Source organism: Salvia hispanica, chromosome 1, assembly GCF_029641045.1.
Source record: "Salvia hispanica isolate PSC_SH4W2 chromosome 1, Shi_PSC_v1, whole genome shotgun sequence".
In the NCBI taxonomy this organism is placed as follows: domain Eukaryota; kingdom Viridiplantae; phylum Streptophyta; class Magnoliopsida; order Lamiales; family Lamiaceae; genus Salvia; species Salvia hispanica.
In genome coordinates, this window is record NC_142692.1 from 62,089,756 (window position 1) to 62,110,636 (window position 20,881).

General features: G+C 38.4%; 1 protein-coding gene and 1 pseudogene across 1 annotated transcript; one reads left to right on the plus strand and one right to left on the minus strand.

Moving 5' to 3' along the window:
* The first annotated feature begins 544 nt into the window (after positions 1-544).
* Positions 545-2,796, plus strand: LOC125219296 (P-loop containing nucleoside triphosphate hydrolases superfamily protein). The gene is made up of 7 exons (XM_048121236.2): positions 545-879; positions 1,022-1,168; positions 1,249-1,323; positions 1,439-1,626; positions 1,705-1,867; positions 1,951-2,361; positions 2,453-2,796. Exons 1-7 carry the CDS (start codon positions 643-645, stop codon positions 2,582-2,584), a joined length of 1,353 nt encoding a protein of 450 aa, XP_047977193.1. The 5' UTR covers positions 545-642; the 3' UTR covers positions 2,585-2,796.
* Positions 2,797-2,880: 84 nt separating this feature from the next.
* On the minus strand, positions 2,881-4,086 carry LOC125220268 (F-box only protein 6 pseudogene; annotated as a pseudogene).
* Between the last annotated feature and the right edge of the window lie 16,795 nt (positions 4,087-20,881).

Below are 20,881 nucleotides of genomic sequence, written 5' to 3' on the forward strand. Positions count from 1 at the left end.
CATCACATTCAAGACGACCATATTTCCTTTTTTGTTTGTCCCAATCAAGATGACTACTTTCCAATTTTGGAAATAACCTCCTCTCTCCTCTCTCATCATTAAAATATTCAACTATTTTTTTTTCTACTTTATTCTATCTAACAACACTTCATAAAATTTCGTGCTACTCAAGAATGTGGCCATCTTGAGTGGGACGGAGAGAGTATGAAAATAATTCAACTAAAAGTGAATTTTTCGAAATGGAAAAATGACTTAACTATGAGGAAACTAGAAGAGTATTTATTCAACAATATACTTTTAGGTGATTCAATCATTCATAATCCTAATTCTTGAATGTCAATCAATTCAGCAATGCATCTATGGCCAATTTATTAGTCTGTAAACACAAAAAATATACATATAATTAAACAATATTAATAAATATGAAATACTGAAACAATCAACAAATTAAATGAAATTGGTATGTCTATGGGCAATTTGCATTTTACCAAGAAATTAAATTAAATTCAACGGTACAAATTGCATTTCCGAAAAGCTGCTGGCCTAATTTGTAACTTCTTCTTCCCCATTCAATACTCTCACCCTTTTATATCTTCCCCAATTACTTCATTCTGATTAAGCAAAGAATCAATCAAGCAATCAATGGCATCCTGCCCTTCGCCCCTTCTTCCTCGATCACTATTTCCGCCTCAAGATTTCCGCTATTTTTCTCCGGTTAGAACTGCTCAGATAAGAAGAGTAAATAAGAAACCAGAAAAAGTTCACCCTATGATTCTGGCCGTCGCCGCCTCCAATGCTGAGTTTCAACCGTCCAAATTGGTGACTTTCCTCGGTAAAGGCGGCTCCGGAAAAACTACCGCCGCTGTGTTTGCAGCTCAGGTATGCCTGAACTTCCAATGTAATCGAGGACCGCTCAATCGTATTTTCCAGTCGAATTACAGCTTGATTAACTAATCGATTTTCGAATTATTAGATCTCTGGTTATGAATCTGAAAATGTTTTGCTGATTGTCTGCATCCAGCATTATGCTACATTAGGGCTCAAAACATGTCTGGTGATACAATCTCAAGATCCCACCGCTGAGTATCTTCTAGACTGTAAAATTGGATCATCTTCACCAGTCCAGTGCAATGCCAATTTGTCTGCTGTTAGACTAGAAACCACTAAGGTCCGTTCATTCCATCCTTCATTTCTGCATACCGAGTTTAGTTGTTTTGATCGTCTAATCAGAAGTAATCTTAATCGCAGATGATTCTCGAGCCCCTTAAGAAGCTCAAGCAAGCTGATCAACAGCTCAAAATGACACAAGGTATTCTTGAAGGGGTAGGTACGTAGTAGCTTCTGTAATCAACTAGTATACCACATGATATTGGCTTTTCTTTTCGGTTTTATGTAGAAACTTGCTGATCGGTTATTTCGTGCATCACTGTTCTTGTAGGTAGTTGGTGAAGAGCTCGGTGTTCTTCCCGGTATGGATTCCATATTTTCTTCTTTGGAACTTGAACGCCTCGTGGGATTCTTCCTGTCTGAGAGGAAAGGTGGGAAAGCAAAGTATGATGTAGTCGTCTATGATGGTGTAAACACTGAAGAAACTATACGTATGATCGGTGCTACCAGTAAAGCAAGGTTATTAGTCAACTGATAATAGCAGTTTTCTTGGTGTCCTTTATTTGCTCACATCGTTTGTTGTTTCTCGTTGTGAAGATTGTATTTGAAATATATGAGGATGCTGGCTGAAAAGACTGATATGGGGAGGGTGGCCGGGCCGTCTCTCTTGAGACTTGTCGACGATGCCCTGAGTCTAAGTGGCAATGCTGTCAATCGAACAAGTTCAGAGATATGGGATTACTTAGAACAAACATTGGAGGTGGGAGTGAGACAAGTTTCTGGATAAAATCTCTGTAGGCGTTTAAAGAATTTTCTGATACTATCTCCATGTTGTTTCTACAGAAAGGATCTTCTATCTTTGCAGAACCTCATAGATTTGGCTGCTATCTTGTGCTGAACCCAGATAATCCATTATCGCTAAATTTAGCATTGCGCTACTGGGGTTGTGTGATTCAAGCTGGCGCACAAATATCTGGTGCATTTGGGATACCTACTCAAAATTCCCCAACGGCATCAGCTGAAGCCGTCAAGAACAGCTTTGCACCATTGCCTTATGCTCTCATTCCACATCTCAAATTCAGCAACCACCCCCATTGGGATGAGATCATCGCTAGTGATCATAGTACATATGCGAGAGAACTACTTTCAGACACTACCAACAAGATCTTATCTTCGGTCACGTTTGATATGCCCAATAAATCTGTGAATCTGTTCATGCCAGGTTTTGACAAGTCAGAGATCAAGCTATACCAAGTATGTGTGTACAATGTAAATTGTTTTATGTACTAATGTTTCTTTTCTCATTATGTTAGAAGAAAGTTTAATTTGGTGTTGGAAATTGCAGTATAGAGGTGGAACAGAGCTGCTAGTAGAAGCAGGCGATCAGAGGCGCGCAATTCGTCTCCCTCGTCAAATTCAGGGGAACGTAGGAGGTGCCAAATTTGTTGATAGGAGACTTGTGATTACAATGCGATAGATGTGTACATTCATGTATACACACTCGTATGTGTATTTTGAGGCACAACAGAAACAAAAAAAGATGACGTTTGTGTCATATTCTTGCAAAAACCCATTGTTCAAATTTCATGTTCAATTTGCAACATTAAACAAATGACGACCAATTGTGAAGATTGGTGATCAGTCTAATAAGCAAATTGTGAAAATAATGAAGATTCATCTATTGTGTCCTCTACCCCACTATATAATAAGCCTATACATGGTTTGTTTGATGCATCACAATTTTCTTCATCTAATCACCAAGAACAAACAAGAAAAAAACAATGGCTCTTCATCCCAATAGAAGTGTAGAGTTAGAAATCTAAACTATGGGATTGCAGTCAAACAAGGGTGAAAAGCAATGCCATAGGCAACCCATAGAGTCTTCCGCCTCCCGGTGCAGGTATTCGGCAGCACAGAGCCAGGGAGCTTGAGCCATTCCCGGGTGGATAGATCGTACGTAAAAAGTCGATTCATGTAGCTAGATCTGAGGGACAGCATAAGCAAGGCTTCGTTACCCAGACAATGCATTGTAACGCACTTCTTTCCACGAAACTCCAAGCACCATTCGTTTGGCATTCTGTCAACCTCTTTCCACTGCAGAGTCGTCATCTCCAACTCCCATATGCATACGCATGACGCTGCATCCTCCTTCCGCAGCCCCACCAGCATGATCCTGCCCCCGCTCTCTGCCACTGTGTGACCACTCCAACACATATGAGGAGGGGCAGGGACTACGTACTGCCTCCACATCCCGGTGTTCACCTCATAAGACAGGATCCCGTGCGGATCTGACCACATGAAATACAGCCTCCCCTCAGTTGCAACCTCCCTACACGTGAACACCGTGAGCGCTAGTGGAAGCTTGATACTCGGGGGCATGCTTCCTGGACTAATCCAAGAGTTATTTGCAGAGTCGTACACTTGGTAGTCCCCATGAATACCAACACAAAGGATCTTATACCCACCATTCTGCATCTGTGTCATCCCTACAACTGCACGCAGCCACACCGGCCCTGGCCTGGCTGGCAACTCCTTGAATGACCTTGTCAGAGGGTTACACACGTAGAAGCTTCTGTAGCTGAAGTCAACGAAGCAGATGAGACCTCCAGCTGATGCCACTGGTGACTTGATCACTTTGGATGGCAAAGCAGGCATAGTTGGATGGTACCACTTGTTCGATGAAGGATCGTACATTGATCCGGTTCCCATAAACACGCCCTTGCGCTTGGTGATGGCGTAGAACCAAGGCTTAGCATGCTTTACTTGGCCACATAGCTGGGAGAAGGTTTGAGAAGTAAGCAATGAATTCCACTTCCGACAAACTGAACGGAACCGGAAAAACGTTGCTATCGAAACTCTTGCTATTACTGCTTCAAACAGATCCTCTGGAAAATCTTTCCAGATCTCACCTTCCATGATTTCACCACTACGCCCCTTTCTACCTCTCTTTGAGGCTCTAGCTTTACCCGATTCAACCATTTTTATATTTCTTGGTGAATTCAAAGACAAGTCACAATAATATTAATATTGATGATAAAGTCCACCCTAAATATACCGTAAAACTAACCCTAAACGCATATATTTATTCTAATTAACTAGGTAATCACAAAATTAATAGATGTAAATCTAAATCTATTCATGATTCTAAAATACAAAAAAATTTCTCAAAATTTGTGATCCTCTAATGTATACGCACTTATATTAAAACTTTTAACTTTAAAATATATACTCGTATATCACTAATGAAATATCCATACATTCATTATAAAATAATAGCTAAAAGTATTTATTTTGTCCAGATTGGTAATAGAAGAAATTTAATTAATTAATTACGTGGTTTTATAGTAATATTGATAAATTATTATCAAATAAATTAATACTATTTCACAAATCTACCAATTAGAAAATTTATTCTAGCTATTATGTTATAAAGAATAATTTTTTAAAATAATTGATAATTGTTTAAAAATCACTTGTCAAAAACGCTATTATGTTATAAAGAATAATGTTTTTAAATAATTTATAATTGTTTAATAATCAATTGAATTTTTGACATGTAATCATAAAAATATTAATTAATAGCTACATAGCTATATATAATAAAAAATGAAAGCATTATCTTCGACATTTGATTCATCACAAGTTCTAAAATTTCAGTCATGATTAATTCTACTATTCTTCTACTAATCTTTAGAAAACTACCTAATTAAATAAGAAATAGTTTTCTAGCTATTGAGTATATAAATTTTATTCCACCAAAGATAAACGTTATTTTTAAAAGTTTCATGTAGGAGGATTATAAGTGTATATATGGCTATATAAATAAACGGGAGTATTAGGGTCCTATTACCCCCTTAGTGTCTTTTTCCTTCTTAATATCAACCATTAGATTGATGGAATGGACGGACTAGATTAAAAGGGCAGATCTGATCCCGTGTTGCATTATTAGTTCATTTTCGTGCATTATAATGGTAAAGCTGTAAAATAACATAGGATCCCACGCGTTTCAAAACTGAAAAAGGCGCGATAATTCAGCGAGATATTCATTGAAACCGATTGACCTTCCATCTTCTCACTCTCTCTCTCACTCCACCCCATCAACCCACGATCAAAACAGTTCTCCACCCCTTCAAACCTCTCAAACCCTAGCCGCCTCTAAATTCCAACCATTATCAACTGCATCGTCGATTCTCACTGTGAAGAGCGTCGTCGATCGACGATTCAGAGCTACAAGTTCCGGTTTTGATTTGTGCGCGCCGTTGGTCGTCGATTCAGTTTCAATTAACCAAAACAATGTGCTTCAAACCTCCTTTTTTAGTTAGAAACACTCCTAAGCGTCGATTGTCAACTTTTAGGAGACCATATAGTAGCCGAATCACAGTTTTTAGCGTCCATTGACTTTCGATTTGGATTAATGCACAAAAGATTTGATTGCTTTTTTATGGAGAAGATGATATTGTGAGCATTTGATTTAGGGTTCTTACCATTATTGAAGTGTTTAGTTGATTTCTGAGTTATATTTGGTTTTTTGTCGATTTAGGGTTGAAACTGTTAGAGTTTGTATACTAGAAATCACCTTTCGAGTGATTGAATACTGTTAAAACTCTTATTTTATTTTCCAAATGAATAAACAGATTATTTTTGTCATAATGTTGTTATGTTTTACATTTAATGGATGTTTATTGCATATTTAAATGTATAAGTAACTTAACAAAGTCTAAGTCTTTGTTTTAGTAGACCGGTTGTGGGCGTCGTCCACTTTAAGGTAACACGGTCAGTTCTAAACAAAGAAAGAGAATAATTTCACAACCTAGATAGGCTTAGACTACCTATCGTGAAAGGTTGCAATGTCAGTCCGATTATTTCTAAGCCTTACTGAAATAAGATGACGTTGGTGTGGTATAGCACTGAATGGATCTAACAGCGAGACAGTCTTTATGCTATCTACTGAAAGGCGAGGTCTCGTAAATTATTTCTCAATCAATGTACGTTAGCATTGAGCATACGGTATTGATTATGCACTACTTTGACTTACCAAATGGTGCGGGTTTTTCGCAACCCAATAAACCTGGTATATTGGGTAGTGGTGATTAATATCTAGCGGTGCTAGGATTGCTATTATGTTGAATCATGTGCGAGGTGAGTCTCGTTTGATAACATCCTCAAGAGAAGCTTGAAATAAGGTTTTATTATTCGGAACCAAGCTAGTTGGAGTTTAATTACTCTATGAATAATAAATAAGATTTTCTTGCTGAGTCCTCTCTTGGAATAAATAAGATATTAATTAATTAAGTCCATAGCAGACAATAATTAATTAATGGATGTTTCTATCTTAAGCGCGGGAAATAAATATAAAGTATTGGAAACCCGAAGTACTTGTAATTTCGGATTTGGATGGGGAGTGCAGTATTACTTCTGTAGTGGCTGCTCGTAATATTCCAATTTTAAGCTTATATTAAATTGGGTTTAATTTAATTAGTAAAAAGCTAATTGGGGGAGCCCATATCCAAAGCCTTCCATAGATCCCTGACTGGGCCCAATATGTGACTTATTATAAATAGGAGAATAAAGGAGACATAAAATATACTTGTTTTTCTCTCAAAATTTTCGGCCCTCTCTATTCCTAGTAGAGGTCGAATTTTTCTCCTCCGTGGGAAAGGATTTCTGTCTTCTCTATTTAAGTCCTAGTGCGCTGGTGAGATCAGCCCACCCTGATATCAGTTCACAGTCCGGGAACCAGTCAGAAGATCCGTGGTTTTGTACTGAAGATCTTCACGTGGAGAAGGCGCTAGCTATCTTCGATTCTTTGGAGAATCATCAAGGTATAATGGCTAAACCTTAGAACAACATGTTTTAGGTTTCATTTAATTTAAAGCATGTTATTATTTGAGTTATCAGCATGATATGTGAGATAATTACGCGAATAGAATTTGTCTAAATAATCCGCTAAATAGATCTGATTATTATGTAATTGATTTATGCATGCGCTTCCGCTGCAAACCCCTTCAATTGGTATCAGAGCTAGTCTTTGGCTCTGATTATTTGGATTTAAATTTCGCGAAATTCATGTATGCATGCGTTTTTGTTTTCGAAGCATGTTCTTGTTTTTAGTTGTTATATTCTTATGCATGATGAACCCAAGAACTATTGAAACAAAGAACTCAAATAATTGGAACGCACGAGACGTGCGATTCGTCGGCGCTTGCGCCGAGACGAATCGCACTACGCGCGATCCAGGAAAGGGTAGTCGAGCGAGTAGGAGACGTAGCGGCGATCAATCGGCGACGCGCGAACGAGAATGGACTCGTGCGCGCCGCCGGGATGACCTCCGATACCGGTGCTCTCCGGCAAATCGCGCAGATCAGTGGGAGAATTCCGGCGATCAGGCGGCGACGTGAATGCGAGCGAGGGCTCGTCCACGCCGCCGACCCGACCGCGTTGGCGATCTTCCTTGGACGTCCGGCCTTCGACGGCGGTAGAAAGAGGCGGAGCTCGCTGCTCGTCCGAGAGCAGCGGGTGTCTCCTTCGCCGTGGCAAAACCCTAACCCTAGGCATGCCCTAACCGAGCGACGCTGAGCAGGAGCTACGCCGCCGAGAGCGGTGGCGGCTCGTTCATGCGAGTCGTCGCGCGCTAGGCGACATCGGGCAAGGGAGACGCGGCGCGTTAGCGCCGCAGTGGGAGAAAAGGAAGCAGCCGCCATCGAGCGGGCTGCCGGCGGTGGCTGGGCGGCGAAATCGCCGTCCCGACGGATAACCCCGGTGTGATTTTGTCGTTCATCGTACGTGCGAACCTCGTTCGATGAGATAACGATGGAATATTATTTTATTGATTATTTAATTCCTAAATTAATAGAAATCATTAAAATATTATTATTTAATTGAAATAAAATATTTTGGGAAGATTTCCCTAGATTTTAGGAATATTTTGATTATTTTCTATATCTATGAATATTTTATATCCTAGATGATATAGATGAGAATAATTAAATAGTTTCCTAAATTATATTATATATCTAGAATCCTAATAAGGATAGATATGTAGGATTTCATTAAATAATAAAATATATTCTCTTCCCAATCTTAATAAGGAATTAATTTAAGTTTATTTATTCATGTCCGTAAAAGATATAAATAATTATTTATTTTAGATAAATCTTATAGAAGACATGAATATGGATTAAACTTTAGTAATTAATAAATTATCCTTTAATAAGATGTTTAAAAGATTATAAAAGATTTAATTATCCAGTAAATTAAATACCAACAGAATTTAATTAAGCCTTTAATCTGCACTAAGGCTAAGGATAATTAATGAAAAACCATAACTTAAATATCTAAGCAATAATTACGAACTAAGTTTGTATATGGTCTCCATCGATTGGTCCACAACTTATGAAGCTGATTTCTAATATTATCGCCACCCATGCTGTGGGGACAATAATCCTAAGAAATAGCGAGTTCATATAGGTAGACTTCTCATTTGTAAATAGTATGGACTAGAAAGTAGTTTCCAATATTATCGTCACCCATGCTGTGGGGACAATAATCCTAAGAAATTACAAGTTTCAGAAGTTCAAACAGAATTTACGAGATAGCTTGGTCTTGTTATCAACACATGAGCATTGTTATGGGAATGTGTTGTAGATACGAGATTCTGTAATGCTAAATCTGATGGTCGTGCTTAGGCAACATTTGGCGGCCATGCCGTGCTGCGGTCTCTGGACTATTCGTCGGTGTTGTGACCAGTAAAAATGTTAAAATTTTAATGCGTATTGACCTCTGCTTGAGGGTACAAAATTTTAATTTTACAGTTGTGAGAATTTGAAAAGTTTTATGGTTTAATCTACTCAATCTCTTCACATAAGTTTATGACAAATAGTAAATATTATGTTTTGCAGTGCAACCTAAATCGTCAAAATGTCTCTTAATCCTCTTTCTGCAATTCTTAAAGAAAACAAACTCGAGGGCCAAAATTACATAGAATGGAAACAAAATTTGGACATCGTTCTCACGGCTGATGAGTACAAGTTTGTGCTCAATACTCCTCGGCCCCCAGTGCCGGCGGCTAACGCCGCGCAGGCAGCGCGAGATGCCCATAGACGGTGGCACAAGGCGAATGAGATGGCTAAGTGTTATATGTTGGCCTCCATGTCAACAGTGCTTAGACATCAGCATGCCGCCATGGCAACTGCCACCGAGATTATGGAAAATCTCACGAATCTCTTTGGTACTCAGAATCGAACGGCTAAGTCTCAAGCCTTTCGGAGTATCATGTGCAAGACTATGAAGGAAGGCTCGTCTTTGAGGGATCATGTCCTCGAGATGATGAGCCATCTCAATCAAATTGAGGTTTTGGGAGGCGTCATTGATGCCGAGTCCCAAGTTACTATTATCCTTCAGAGTCTGCCCCCTAGCTTCCAGCAGTTCAAGCTCAACTTTGAGATGAACAAAAGGAATTACACCTTGGCTGAGTTGTTGACTGAACTTCAGTCGGCGGAAGATCTCATGAACCAAGCTAAGGCTGCGATGGTTAGTTCGTCACATCGTTCCTCTGGCCCTAGGCCTGGCGCAGGAAAGAAGAAAGTGACAAACCAGGTCGCACCTAAAGATGCTAAGGGAAAGAAGAAGAGGAGGTCGGGAAAGAAGCAAACCGGAAAGTGTTTCAAGTGTGGAGAGAAGGGGCATTGGAAGCCAGATTGCCCTAAAAGGAGCAAGGCTACAGGTATGCACCAAGCTTTAGTTGTTGAGTCATGTTTGGCTTCGACTTCTTCTCATACTTGGGTTATTGACACTGGAGCTACTGATCATATTTGTTTTGATCCTGACTTAATGCAGGTGACAAGACGGCTATATGATTGAGAGATCGAAGTCCAGCTGGGCAACGCTACTAAAGTGGCGGTCGTTGCAGTGGGAGACGTTTATTTGCGTTTTAGTAGTGATAGATTTTTTATTATGAAGAATGTTTTGTTGATACCTTCTTTTAGAAGAAATTTAATTTCAGTTTCTAAATTGGTTTTTGATGGATATGCGATTTCTTTTAATGACAGTTGTGTTATTAAGAAAGATGGTTCTTATATCTGTCGTGGTATTATGGAAAACAATCTGTACACAATCATATCTACACAATATAATGATCGCAAATTAGAACTCAATAATGCATCGAAAATTTCAAAGAAAAGAAAAGAACCTTCAAGTTCAATGAACGAAACGTACTTATGGCACCTTAGACTTGGTCATGCCAACCAAAAGAGGATTCAAACACTCGTGGATCAAGACCTTCTTAAAGGGCTAGATACTGAATCATTTTCCACGTGCGAATCCTGTTTGGAAGGCAAGATGACCAAGAGACCTTTTAGAGTGAAAGGTAATAGGGCCAAGGAAGCACTAGAACTCGTTCATACTGATGTGTGTGGACCAATGTCAACCGAGGCAAGAGGCAGCTTTCGCTATTTCATCACTTTTATTGATGATTACTCGAAAGTTGGATATGTTTATTTGATGCGCTTTAAGTCTGAAGCTTTTGACAAGTTCAAGGATTTTAAGGCTTATGCTGAGACGCATCATGGAAAACGTATCAAGAGCCTGCGATCTGATCGTGGAGGCGAGTACCTCAGTGCCGAGTTTTTGGACTACTTATCAGTAGAGGGAATTGAATCCCAAACGACTGCGCCGGGCACACCTCAGCAGAATGGCGTAGCTGAAAGAAGGAATAGGACCTTGTTAAACATGGTCGGATCGATGATGAGTTATGCACGACTGCCCATTTCGTTTTGAGGACATGCCTTGCTTTCCGCAAGTCATATCTTAGACAATTTACCGTCAAAATCTGTTTCTGCTACTCCATATGAGTTGTGGACTGGGCGTAAGCCCAATCTAGAACATCTAAAGATATAGGGGTGTCCAGCTCATGTTTTGGAAAAGGATCCAACTAAGCTGGGCTCAAGGACAGAGGTATGTTTGTTTATAGGGTACCCCAAAGGTTCGAAAGCTTATGAATTCTCTAGTCTCCGAGACAAGAAAGTCATTGTGAGTACTCACGCGACATTCTTAGAGGAAGACTTTGTTATGAATCATAAACCCAGCAGTGAGGTAGCTCTTGAAGAGCTTACTTCAGTCACAAGTTCCATTAACCAAGAACAAGTACCTATAGTACAACCAATTCCCGAACCTTCAACTTCTACACCTAATATTGTAGTGCCGCGCCGCAGTGGGATGGTCTCTCATGAGCCCGAAAGGTACATTGGTTTGGGAGAATCCATGGATCACTCCTCGGACAGTAGTGTACCAGATCCCTGGAATTTTGCAGAGGCGCAGGCGGATATCGATCATTGCGAATGGGTGAAAGCAATGGATTCGGAACTACAATCTATGATAGACAAAGACGTCTATGATTTGTCCGTCCTACCCGAAGGCTGTACTGCCATTGGGAGCAAGTGGATATACAAACGTAAACGTGGACCCGATGGACGAGTTAAAGTCTTTAAAGCAAGACTAGTGGCTAAGGGGTATACCCAAAAGGAAGGTGTCGACTACGACGAGACCTTCTCCCCAGTGGCCATGCTCAAATCGATCCGGATACTGTTGTCTATAGCAGCTTACATGGATTGGGATGTGTGGCAGATGGACGTTAAGACTGCGTTCTTGAACGGTAGTCTTGAGGAGACCATCTACATGGAACAACCCGAGGGTTATGCCGTCAAGGGCAAAGAGCACATGGTTTGGAAGCTTAAGAAGGCCATTTATGGTCTCAAGCAAGCATCTAGATCATGTAATCAGTGCTTCGATCAAACTGTTCATAAGTTTGGATTCGAGAAATGCCCTAACGAAAGCTGCGTGTACAAGAAGGTAGAAAAAGGGAATGTGGTGTTCTTAGTTTTATATGTAGATGACATTCTTCTAATTGGAAACAATAAAAAGATGTTGTCATCGGTTCGAACTTGGTTGTCTAACCAGTTCGAGATGAAGGATATGGGAGATGCGGGTCACATCCTAGGTATCAAGGTCCTTAGGGATCGTGAGAAAAGGACGTTGTGCTTATCCCAAGAACCCTACATCGACACTGTACTTAGTCATTTTAGCATGCAAGATGCCAAGAAAGGTTTCTTACCTTTTAGACATGACATCCATTTATCTCAAGAGATGTGTCCCAAGACAGCATCTGAGATAGCATAGATGAGAAGGATACCATACGCTTCGGCAGTTGGTAGTCTCATGTATGCTATGCTTTGTACAAGACCTGATATTTGCTTTGCAGTTGGCATGGTAGCAAGATATCAATCAAATCCTGGCCAAGGACATTGGACTGCAGTAAATAACATACTCAAGTACCTTAAACGGACTAAGGACTATGTTCTAGTTTACAAAGCAGGCGAGCTATGCCCTTTAGGATATACTGATTCAGACTTTCAAGCTGATCAGGACTCGAGAAAATCTACTTCTGGTTATGTGTTTACCTTAGGAGGTGGAGCAGTAATTTGGAAGAGTGTAAAGCAGAAATGCATTGCAGACTCTACCATGGAAGCCGAATATGTGGCCGCTTCGGAGGCTGCAAAAGAGGCTGTATGGCTCAAGAACTTCCTTATGGACTTAGGTGTGGTTATGAATCTGCCCAAGAGCATCACCATTTATTGTGACAATTCTGGTGCTGTGGCAAATTCAAAGGAACCAAGAGCTCACAAAGCGAGCAAACACATTGAGATGAAGTATCATATCATCAGAGATATAGTGCAGAGAGGAGACATACAAGTGGTCAAGATTGCCTCAGAGAACAACCTGGCAGATCCTTTTACTAAGGCATTGGCGGTCAAACCGTTCGAGCGCCATGTAGAAGGAATGGGAGTTCGACTCGCTCGAGACCTCAACTCGCTTTCAGTATAAGTGGGAGAATTAGACGTAGTGCACATTTTTTAATTAGACGTAGTGCACATTTTTTTTGTATACTCGAAAGCTGTTTTGAGTATAAGTGGGAGATTGTTAGAGTTTGTATACTAGAAATCACCTTTCGAGTGATTGAATACTGTTAAAACTCTTATTTTATTTTCCAAATGAATAAACAGATTATTTTTGTCATAATGTTGTTATGTTTTACATTTAATGGATGTTTATTGCATATTTAAATGTATAAGTAACTTAACAAAGTCTAAGTCTTTGTTTTAGTAGACCGGTTGTGGGCGTCGTCCACTTTAAGGTAACACGGTCAGTTCTAAACAAAAAAAAGAATAATTTCACAACCTAGATAGGCTTAGACTACCTATCGTGAAAGGTTGCAATGTCAGTCCGATTATTTCTAAGCCTTACTGAAATAAGATGACGTTGGTGTGGTATAGCACTGAATGGATCTAACAGCGAGACAGTCTTTATGCTATCTACTGAAAGGCGAGGTCTCGTAAATTATTTCTCAATCAATGTACGTTAGCATTGAGCATACGGTATTGATTATGCACTACTTTGACTTACCAAATAGTCCGGGTTTTTCGCAACCCAATAAACCTGGTATATTGGGTAGTGGTGATTAATATCTAGCGGTGCTAGGATTGCTATTATGTTGAATCGTGCGCGAGGTGAGTCTCGTTTGATAACATCCTCAAGAGAAGCTTGAAATAAGGTTTTATTATTCGGAACCTAGCTAGTTGGAGTTTAATTACTCTATGAATAATAAATAAGATTTTCTTGTTGAGTCCTCTCTTGGAATAAATAAGATATTAATTAATTAAGTCCATAGCAGGCAATAATTAATTAATGGATGTTTCTATCTTAAGCGCGGGAAATAAATATAAAGTATTGGAAACCCGAAGTACTTGTAATTTCGGATTTAGATGGGGAGTGCAGTATTACTTCTGTAGTGGCTGCTCGTAATATTCCAATTTTAAGCTTATATTAAATTGGGTTTAATTTAATTAGTAAAAAGCTAATTGGGGGAGCCCATATCCAAAGCCTTCCATAGATCCCTGACTGGGCCCAATATGTGACTTATTATAAATAGGAGAATAAAGGAGACATAAAATATACTTGTTTTTCTCTCAAAATTTTCGGCCCTCTCTATTCCTAGTAGAGGTCGAATTTTTCTCCTCCGTGGGAAAGGATTTCTGTCTTCTCTATTTAAGTCCTAGTGCGCTGGTGAGATCAGCCCACCCTGATATCAGTTCACAGTCCGGGAACCAGTCAGAAGATCCGTGGTTTTGTACTGAAGATCTTCACGTGGAGAAGGCGCTAGCTATCTTCGATTCTTTGGAGAATCATCAAGGTATAATGGCTAAACCTTAGAACAACATGTTTTAGGTTTCATTTAATTTAAAGCATGTTATTATTTGAGTTATCAGCATGATATGTGAGATAATTACGCGAATAGAATTTGTCTAAATAATCCGCTAAATAGATCTGATTATTATGTAATTGATTTATGCATGCGCTTCCGCTGCCAACCCCTTCAGAAACCTCACTGATTTCGTCGATTTTCCTGTAAATCACGAGTTTGTGTTTAGTTTTTTTTCGAGTCGGTACAATTGTTACATTTTTGGTAGATCTCTGAGTTATTGCCGGGTTTTTGGTCGTTTTGGTTGACGAAATTATATTGAATTTTGTCGATAATTTTATCGGTTTTCGATTTTTGGTGTGTCTCGCAGATATGGAATGACGAAAAGAGGCCGACCATTCAAAGTTTTGTGCATCATTTGTTCTGTACATTGTATGGATTGGTATGCATAACTGTTTTTTGGTTTAGTGAATGTTATATAAAGTCGTGCATTATTTGATGGAACGTATACATTACTGTATGAAGTTTTGTGCATTATGTTTTTACTGACATTTGGTTTCTGCATTACACAATACTCATCTTATACAACTCTATTTTCTATTCTGGACAGCATCTAAGCAGCGTCGGTTTGATTTTGACGAAGCGGTTGATGATTTTATTCCAATCGCATTAGCCTAGAAGCTTCGGCAAAGATTAGCCGAGAAAAAAGCTGAGACTAGTACAGCCCGTGAAGACGCAGAGAAGAGGAAGCCGAGGGGAAAGAAAGTCGACCACTTGTACTATCGACAGAACCCCCACCGAGTTCATTTCATGTATATTGTGTTTGCTGTAATACAAGCATTATATATAAAGTTTGGTACATTATTAGTCAGTTACTACTCATTATATGAACTTCTTGGTACATTACTGCGTTGCATAGGAAAATTTAAATTTCTTTTGGTACATTATTGATATGTTGTCTTGCATTATATGTTATTTATCGTACATTACTGACTCGTTATATTAACCATTACTGTTGTTGCTATTACACATGCATTATACATATTTTTGTATATTATTGATATGTTATATCATTGATACATATAATTTACTTTTGCAATACCAGGAGGTGTTGGAGGAACTTGGCAGCAATGGCAATCTCAATTCACCAAACCAGGAAGTGTTCGAGGAAGATAAACCAAATAGGCTTGTTTGGAAATGCTCATGCCCATGGATCAACTTCATTCCTTGTGCGCTGCGGCGGCGGCGACGGCTCTGTGGCGGTCCGAGTGAGAGAGGATTTTGCAGCACCTAGTCGAAACAAGAAAGACAATAACATGTATTTCAGGAGGTGTCCAACTGATTTGAAATAGATTTGTAGGGTATTTTGTCTAGATTTATGATGATGTAAAGCACTTGGGATGGTTTGAATTCAATTTCCTTTCAACATTATTCTCTTCAAGCTGTATATTATTCACTGATACGAATGTGCATTATTATATACTATTTGTACTGTACCAAATCTTAAACGCATTAAAAAAATGAAATTTAATCCATATGGTGGTACTATACCCTAGCCTTATAGGTTGCTAAACCCAAGGGGAATGATTCAAACTCTCTGCCCTTTGATATGGTTCCGTTTGTGAGTGGGTACTACAACCTAGCCCCATGGATTGCTAAACCCAAAGGGTATGAATTCAATTTCCTTTTAACATTATTCTCTTCAATCTGTACATTATTCACTGATACGAATGTGCATTATTATATACTATTTGTACATTATTTATTGTACTAAATCTAAAACACACATTAAAAAATGAAATTCAATTCATGTGGTGGTACTATACCCTAGCCTTATGGGTTACTAAACCCAAGGGGAATGATTCAAACTCCCTGCCCTTGGTGATGGTTTCATTTGTGAGTGAGTACTACAACCTAGCCTCATGGATTGCTAAATCCAAAGGGTATGAATTCAACTATCGCCAATAAAAGTACATCATTAAGCATTACGCATGTACATTAAAGCCACTTGGCGTACATTATTTAGTTCTACTTAGCCTAAACATTATTCCTTTAAACACGTACATTACTTACATCCGGACCGTACATTATTAGACATTAGGCGTACATTATTTCTTGTAAAAGACATATGCATTACTCAGAAACTGACGAGAATATTGAACTCCTATTTCTCCAATATTTTTTAGAGGAAAAAAAGTTAGAATTTGAGTAAAATCAATGAATCATAGAAAGAAATAAGCATGTTGTGATTTAATAAAGGAAAAGATATAAAAGATAAGTGGGGCTGAAATTGAATGCGTGAATTATGGAAATGCAATAACAGCCGCCTATTTACTACTCCCCTAAATGCCCTTTTCGAATTTTTTTTAATAATTTATTAAATTTATGTGGCAAAAAAATCAGCCATTAGATTTTGAAAATGGAGGGTCGATATTGAGAAGGACAATAGAACAAAAGATGGAAAAAGGATACATCCCTATAAATATATATATATAAAACAAGGGGAGTGGTCAATTGTTAACTCACTCTCTAGTGGCTAACTACAACTAATTTAAGACCATATGATTTTAGAAATCTAGTGGTCTAAAATTTGCCACATGTAATTTTTTTTATTAATTAAATCAAAAAATAAAAAAAAACTACCAATTTAGGGTTTTGGATGAAAATGTCAATATAGTGTTTTGAAAATATCAACACAATGATTTGAGAATGTCAACACATTGCTTATGTCAACACATTGCTTTAAGAATGACATTCTACATGTATTATATTTACATATTTTATATATAATATTTTGAGAATGTCAACACATTGCTTATATTGTACGAAAAAATTGAAAATTTTCAAAAATATTTCAAATTTTGACATTAGAACATATGCAAGTGAGATCTCGTTAGAATCCTTATGAAATTATCTTTAATTTGATATATGTTGTGTGAAAAAATAATTTAAATCGAGAAAGTTATATGCGTTTTAAAGTTATGAGATATTTTTCCAAAGTTAGTTACAACTAATTTGTTGTAAATTGACCTTAATACCCTTATTGACATTTCTTATTGATCGTATTGACATTCCGAGCTGATGATCTAGGCCTTGATTTGAATATCTAAGGGCTATTATTTAAGTAATTAATTAGTATGGTATGTTATATTGCTAACTAATCTCTAAATTGCTAACTACAACTAAATATAGACATTGGATCATTCATCAAGACACAAGATCATTCATCAATACATATCAATACAATGCATGGAAAAATGTCAAGGTATTAATGTCAATTGACCAAAAATTAGTTATAACCGACTTTCAAAAAATATCTCAGAACTTTAAATGATTTTAGCTAACTCAATTTAAATTATTTTTTTACACAACATATATCAAATTAAATATAATTTTATAAGGATTCCAACGAGATCTCACTTGCATATGTTACAACGTCAAAATTTGAAAAAAAAATCTTGAATTTTCGTATTTTTCAAGATCTAGCCAAATGTCAATATAGCTATCATAATATTTCAATATAATACATATATATAATGTCAATACTAAATTGTGTTGACGTATTCAATGAATTGTATTGATATGTTTAATAGACTATATTGACATTTGATATAAAACCCTAATTTTAGTAGTTTTCTTACATGTGCATTATCTCACTGTGTCATCTTCCATTATTCTACTATCACATTTGGCTGAATCCATCAATTTTACTATCTTTCCTTCGTTCCACAATTTCCATGCCTATTTGATAATATAACAAAAACTCGAGACATCAAGTTGTTCTCACCCGATACGGAAACTGAGACAGGAAAAATGGGAGGAGCTTCTAGCATGTTGGGGACGCTTCAAAAAACTATAACAAACAAACTAAGTCTATAGGAAGAGCGCTGAAGTGAAGAACTCTCTAAGCCCCTTGAGGTTGAGGCTGATGGAAAATCACACATGAATTTGTATATATATCTTCTTTTCTCATTTGCAGGACAGAATCTGTCTTGGAAGGATTCTGTTGAACACTTGAACCTATTTCCTTGCCTTGATAAACTCTCTATTAGAAATGGGCCACTCACCCCTTAAAAGGCCTCATAAGGGGGAGGGTTATCCACACTTATATAGATTAGATTGGATCATCACCAAGTCGATGTGGGACAGAATTTAGAGAGTTTTAACACGCCCCCTCACGTGTGGGCCGGAAAGGACATCGGTCTTCCATCACGTGGGTAGGCAATGCTAGAGATAAGAGAACCATCATCGATGTGGGCCGGAAAGGACATCGGTCTTCCACTCGTGAGGTAGATAAGAGATAAAGAGAAAACCATCATCGACTTGGGCCCGCTCTAATACCATATTAGAAATGGGCCACTCACCCCTTAAAAGGCCTCATAAGGGGGAGGGTTATCCACACTTATATAGATTAGATTGGATCATCACCAAGTCGATGTGGGATAGAATTGAGAGAATTTAACACGCCCCCTCACGTGTGGGCCGGAAAGGACATCGGTCTTCCACTCGTGAGGTAGATAAGAAATAAAGAGAAATCCATCATCGACTTGGGCCCACTCTGATACCATATTAGAAATGGGCCACTCACCCCTTAAAATGCCTCATAAGGGGGAGGGTTATCCACACTTATATAGATTAGATTGGATCATCACCAAGTCGATGTGGGACAGAATTTAGAGAGTTTTAACACGCCGCCTCACGTGTGGGCCGGAAAGGACATCGGTCTTCCATCACGTGGGTAGGCAATGCTAGAGATAAGAGAACCATCATCGATGTGGGCCGGAAAGGACATCGGTCTTCCACTAGAAATGGGCCACTCACCCCTTAAAAGGCCTCATAAGGGGGAGGGTTATCCACACTTATATAGATTAGATTGGATCATCACCAAGTCGATGTGGGACAGAATTTAGAGAGTTTTAACACTCTCTTCTTCAACTCAACTTACTCACTTTTCTCCTCAGACCATAAATCAGCGCATTTGTGGCCTCAAAAAACTCCAATATTTGCAGTTTCTCAGATAATGTCCGAAACTTGCTTACAAGCAGGATAAGAATGGTAGAATCTGCGGTTCAAGAAGTAATCTTGTTAAATCTTGAAGATTGTAAGAAATTAGTTGGCCTCCCTTGATGACGAGCAAGGAAGCTGTACGATCTCACAGCACTGTATGCGTGTCTGCTGCCAATTCTTGCACACACACACACACGTGCATTATCTCACTATGTCTGATAAGACATCCGACTCACAAGCTGAAGAACCCCACCGTGAAGACGAGAACGTCGTGGATGATGGCCTCCGGACTGACGAAGGGGAGCTTTGGCGCAAATCGACCAAGACCAATAATGGCCTCCAATATTTTTGCAGTTTCTCAAATAGTCTTGAGTAATGAGAGGCAAGCTAAGTGAAGATCCATGATGTTTTCAACTCCAAAAAGCCAGTTTCTCCTCTTGTTATAAATATGGAGTACAAAACAGGGCTATAAACTGAAGCAATAAATATCTGCAGCCATCTGCCTAGAAATGGTTGTATATATACAGATGGATGGACAATATATTTTTACAGAACAAGGAAAATAGGAGATTCATTATTGTTCCGGCTGTGTCTACATTTTCCCAAACAAATTACAATTCATCCCATATCTTCATGTAGTAAATGTGGTTTTACTTTGTATCTCAGACAAAATGGAGTATAAAATATAGAGTATCATTCTGCCGATTTGTGTTTATGTCAGACAGAGGGCACAAAGCTATATAGTTTATATATACTGCACAAACGACTTTTATTAGAAGAAATGCACGTATGATCTCGCCTCGATTATGTTAGAGTCTGTGCTGCATTGATAATGAGACTACTTTAATTGCTCATCTGTACAGAAAATAACACTATATTTTGATCATATGTTTCTTCTTCAAGAGCACAATCTCAAACTATTTATTTTATGATCTGGCATTGAGATGCATGTTTACAATTTTCTTGATGCCAAATCATATGAAATTCTAATCACGCATCATATAAGGCTATGTCTCTGCATTGTTTCCCGCCATTATAACAAACACATTTTTCATGCATGAATTCAGATCCAAAGTGAAGTACTATATTACAGGTTGGCTAAGCAATAGTGAAGTTTGTGTGCATCTCAGACAAAACAATGAAAAAAAATATTATTTGGCAGGTCTGTGCATCTGTTGGAGGGTACAAAACTATATAATATGTACACAACGCGATGAATGAACAATATGCACGTGTGATCTCTCTCTTTCATTGCAAGGTCAACTGTGCTGTAGAGATAATGACGAGACTTTGATTGTTGATCTACAGACAATATAATGTTATATTCTGATCCTTTGTTTCTTCCACATGAACAGAACCGGTTCTGCTCACCCTATATTTTAAGGCAATCAAACTCACCATCATCTGTCATTGACAAAATAATGAAGATTCCTCATGTCCTCTTCCCTACTATATATATTGAGCACACATCACAATTTTCTTCATTCAATCATCAATTCAATTATAGCCTTTATA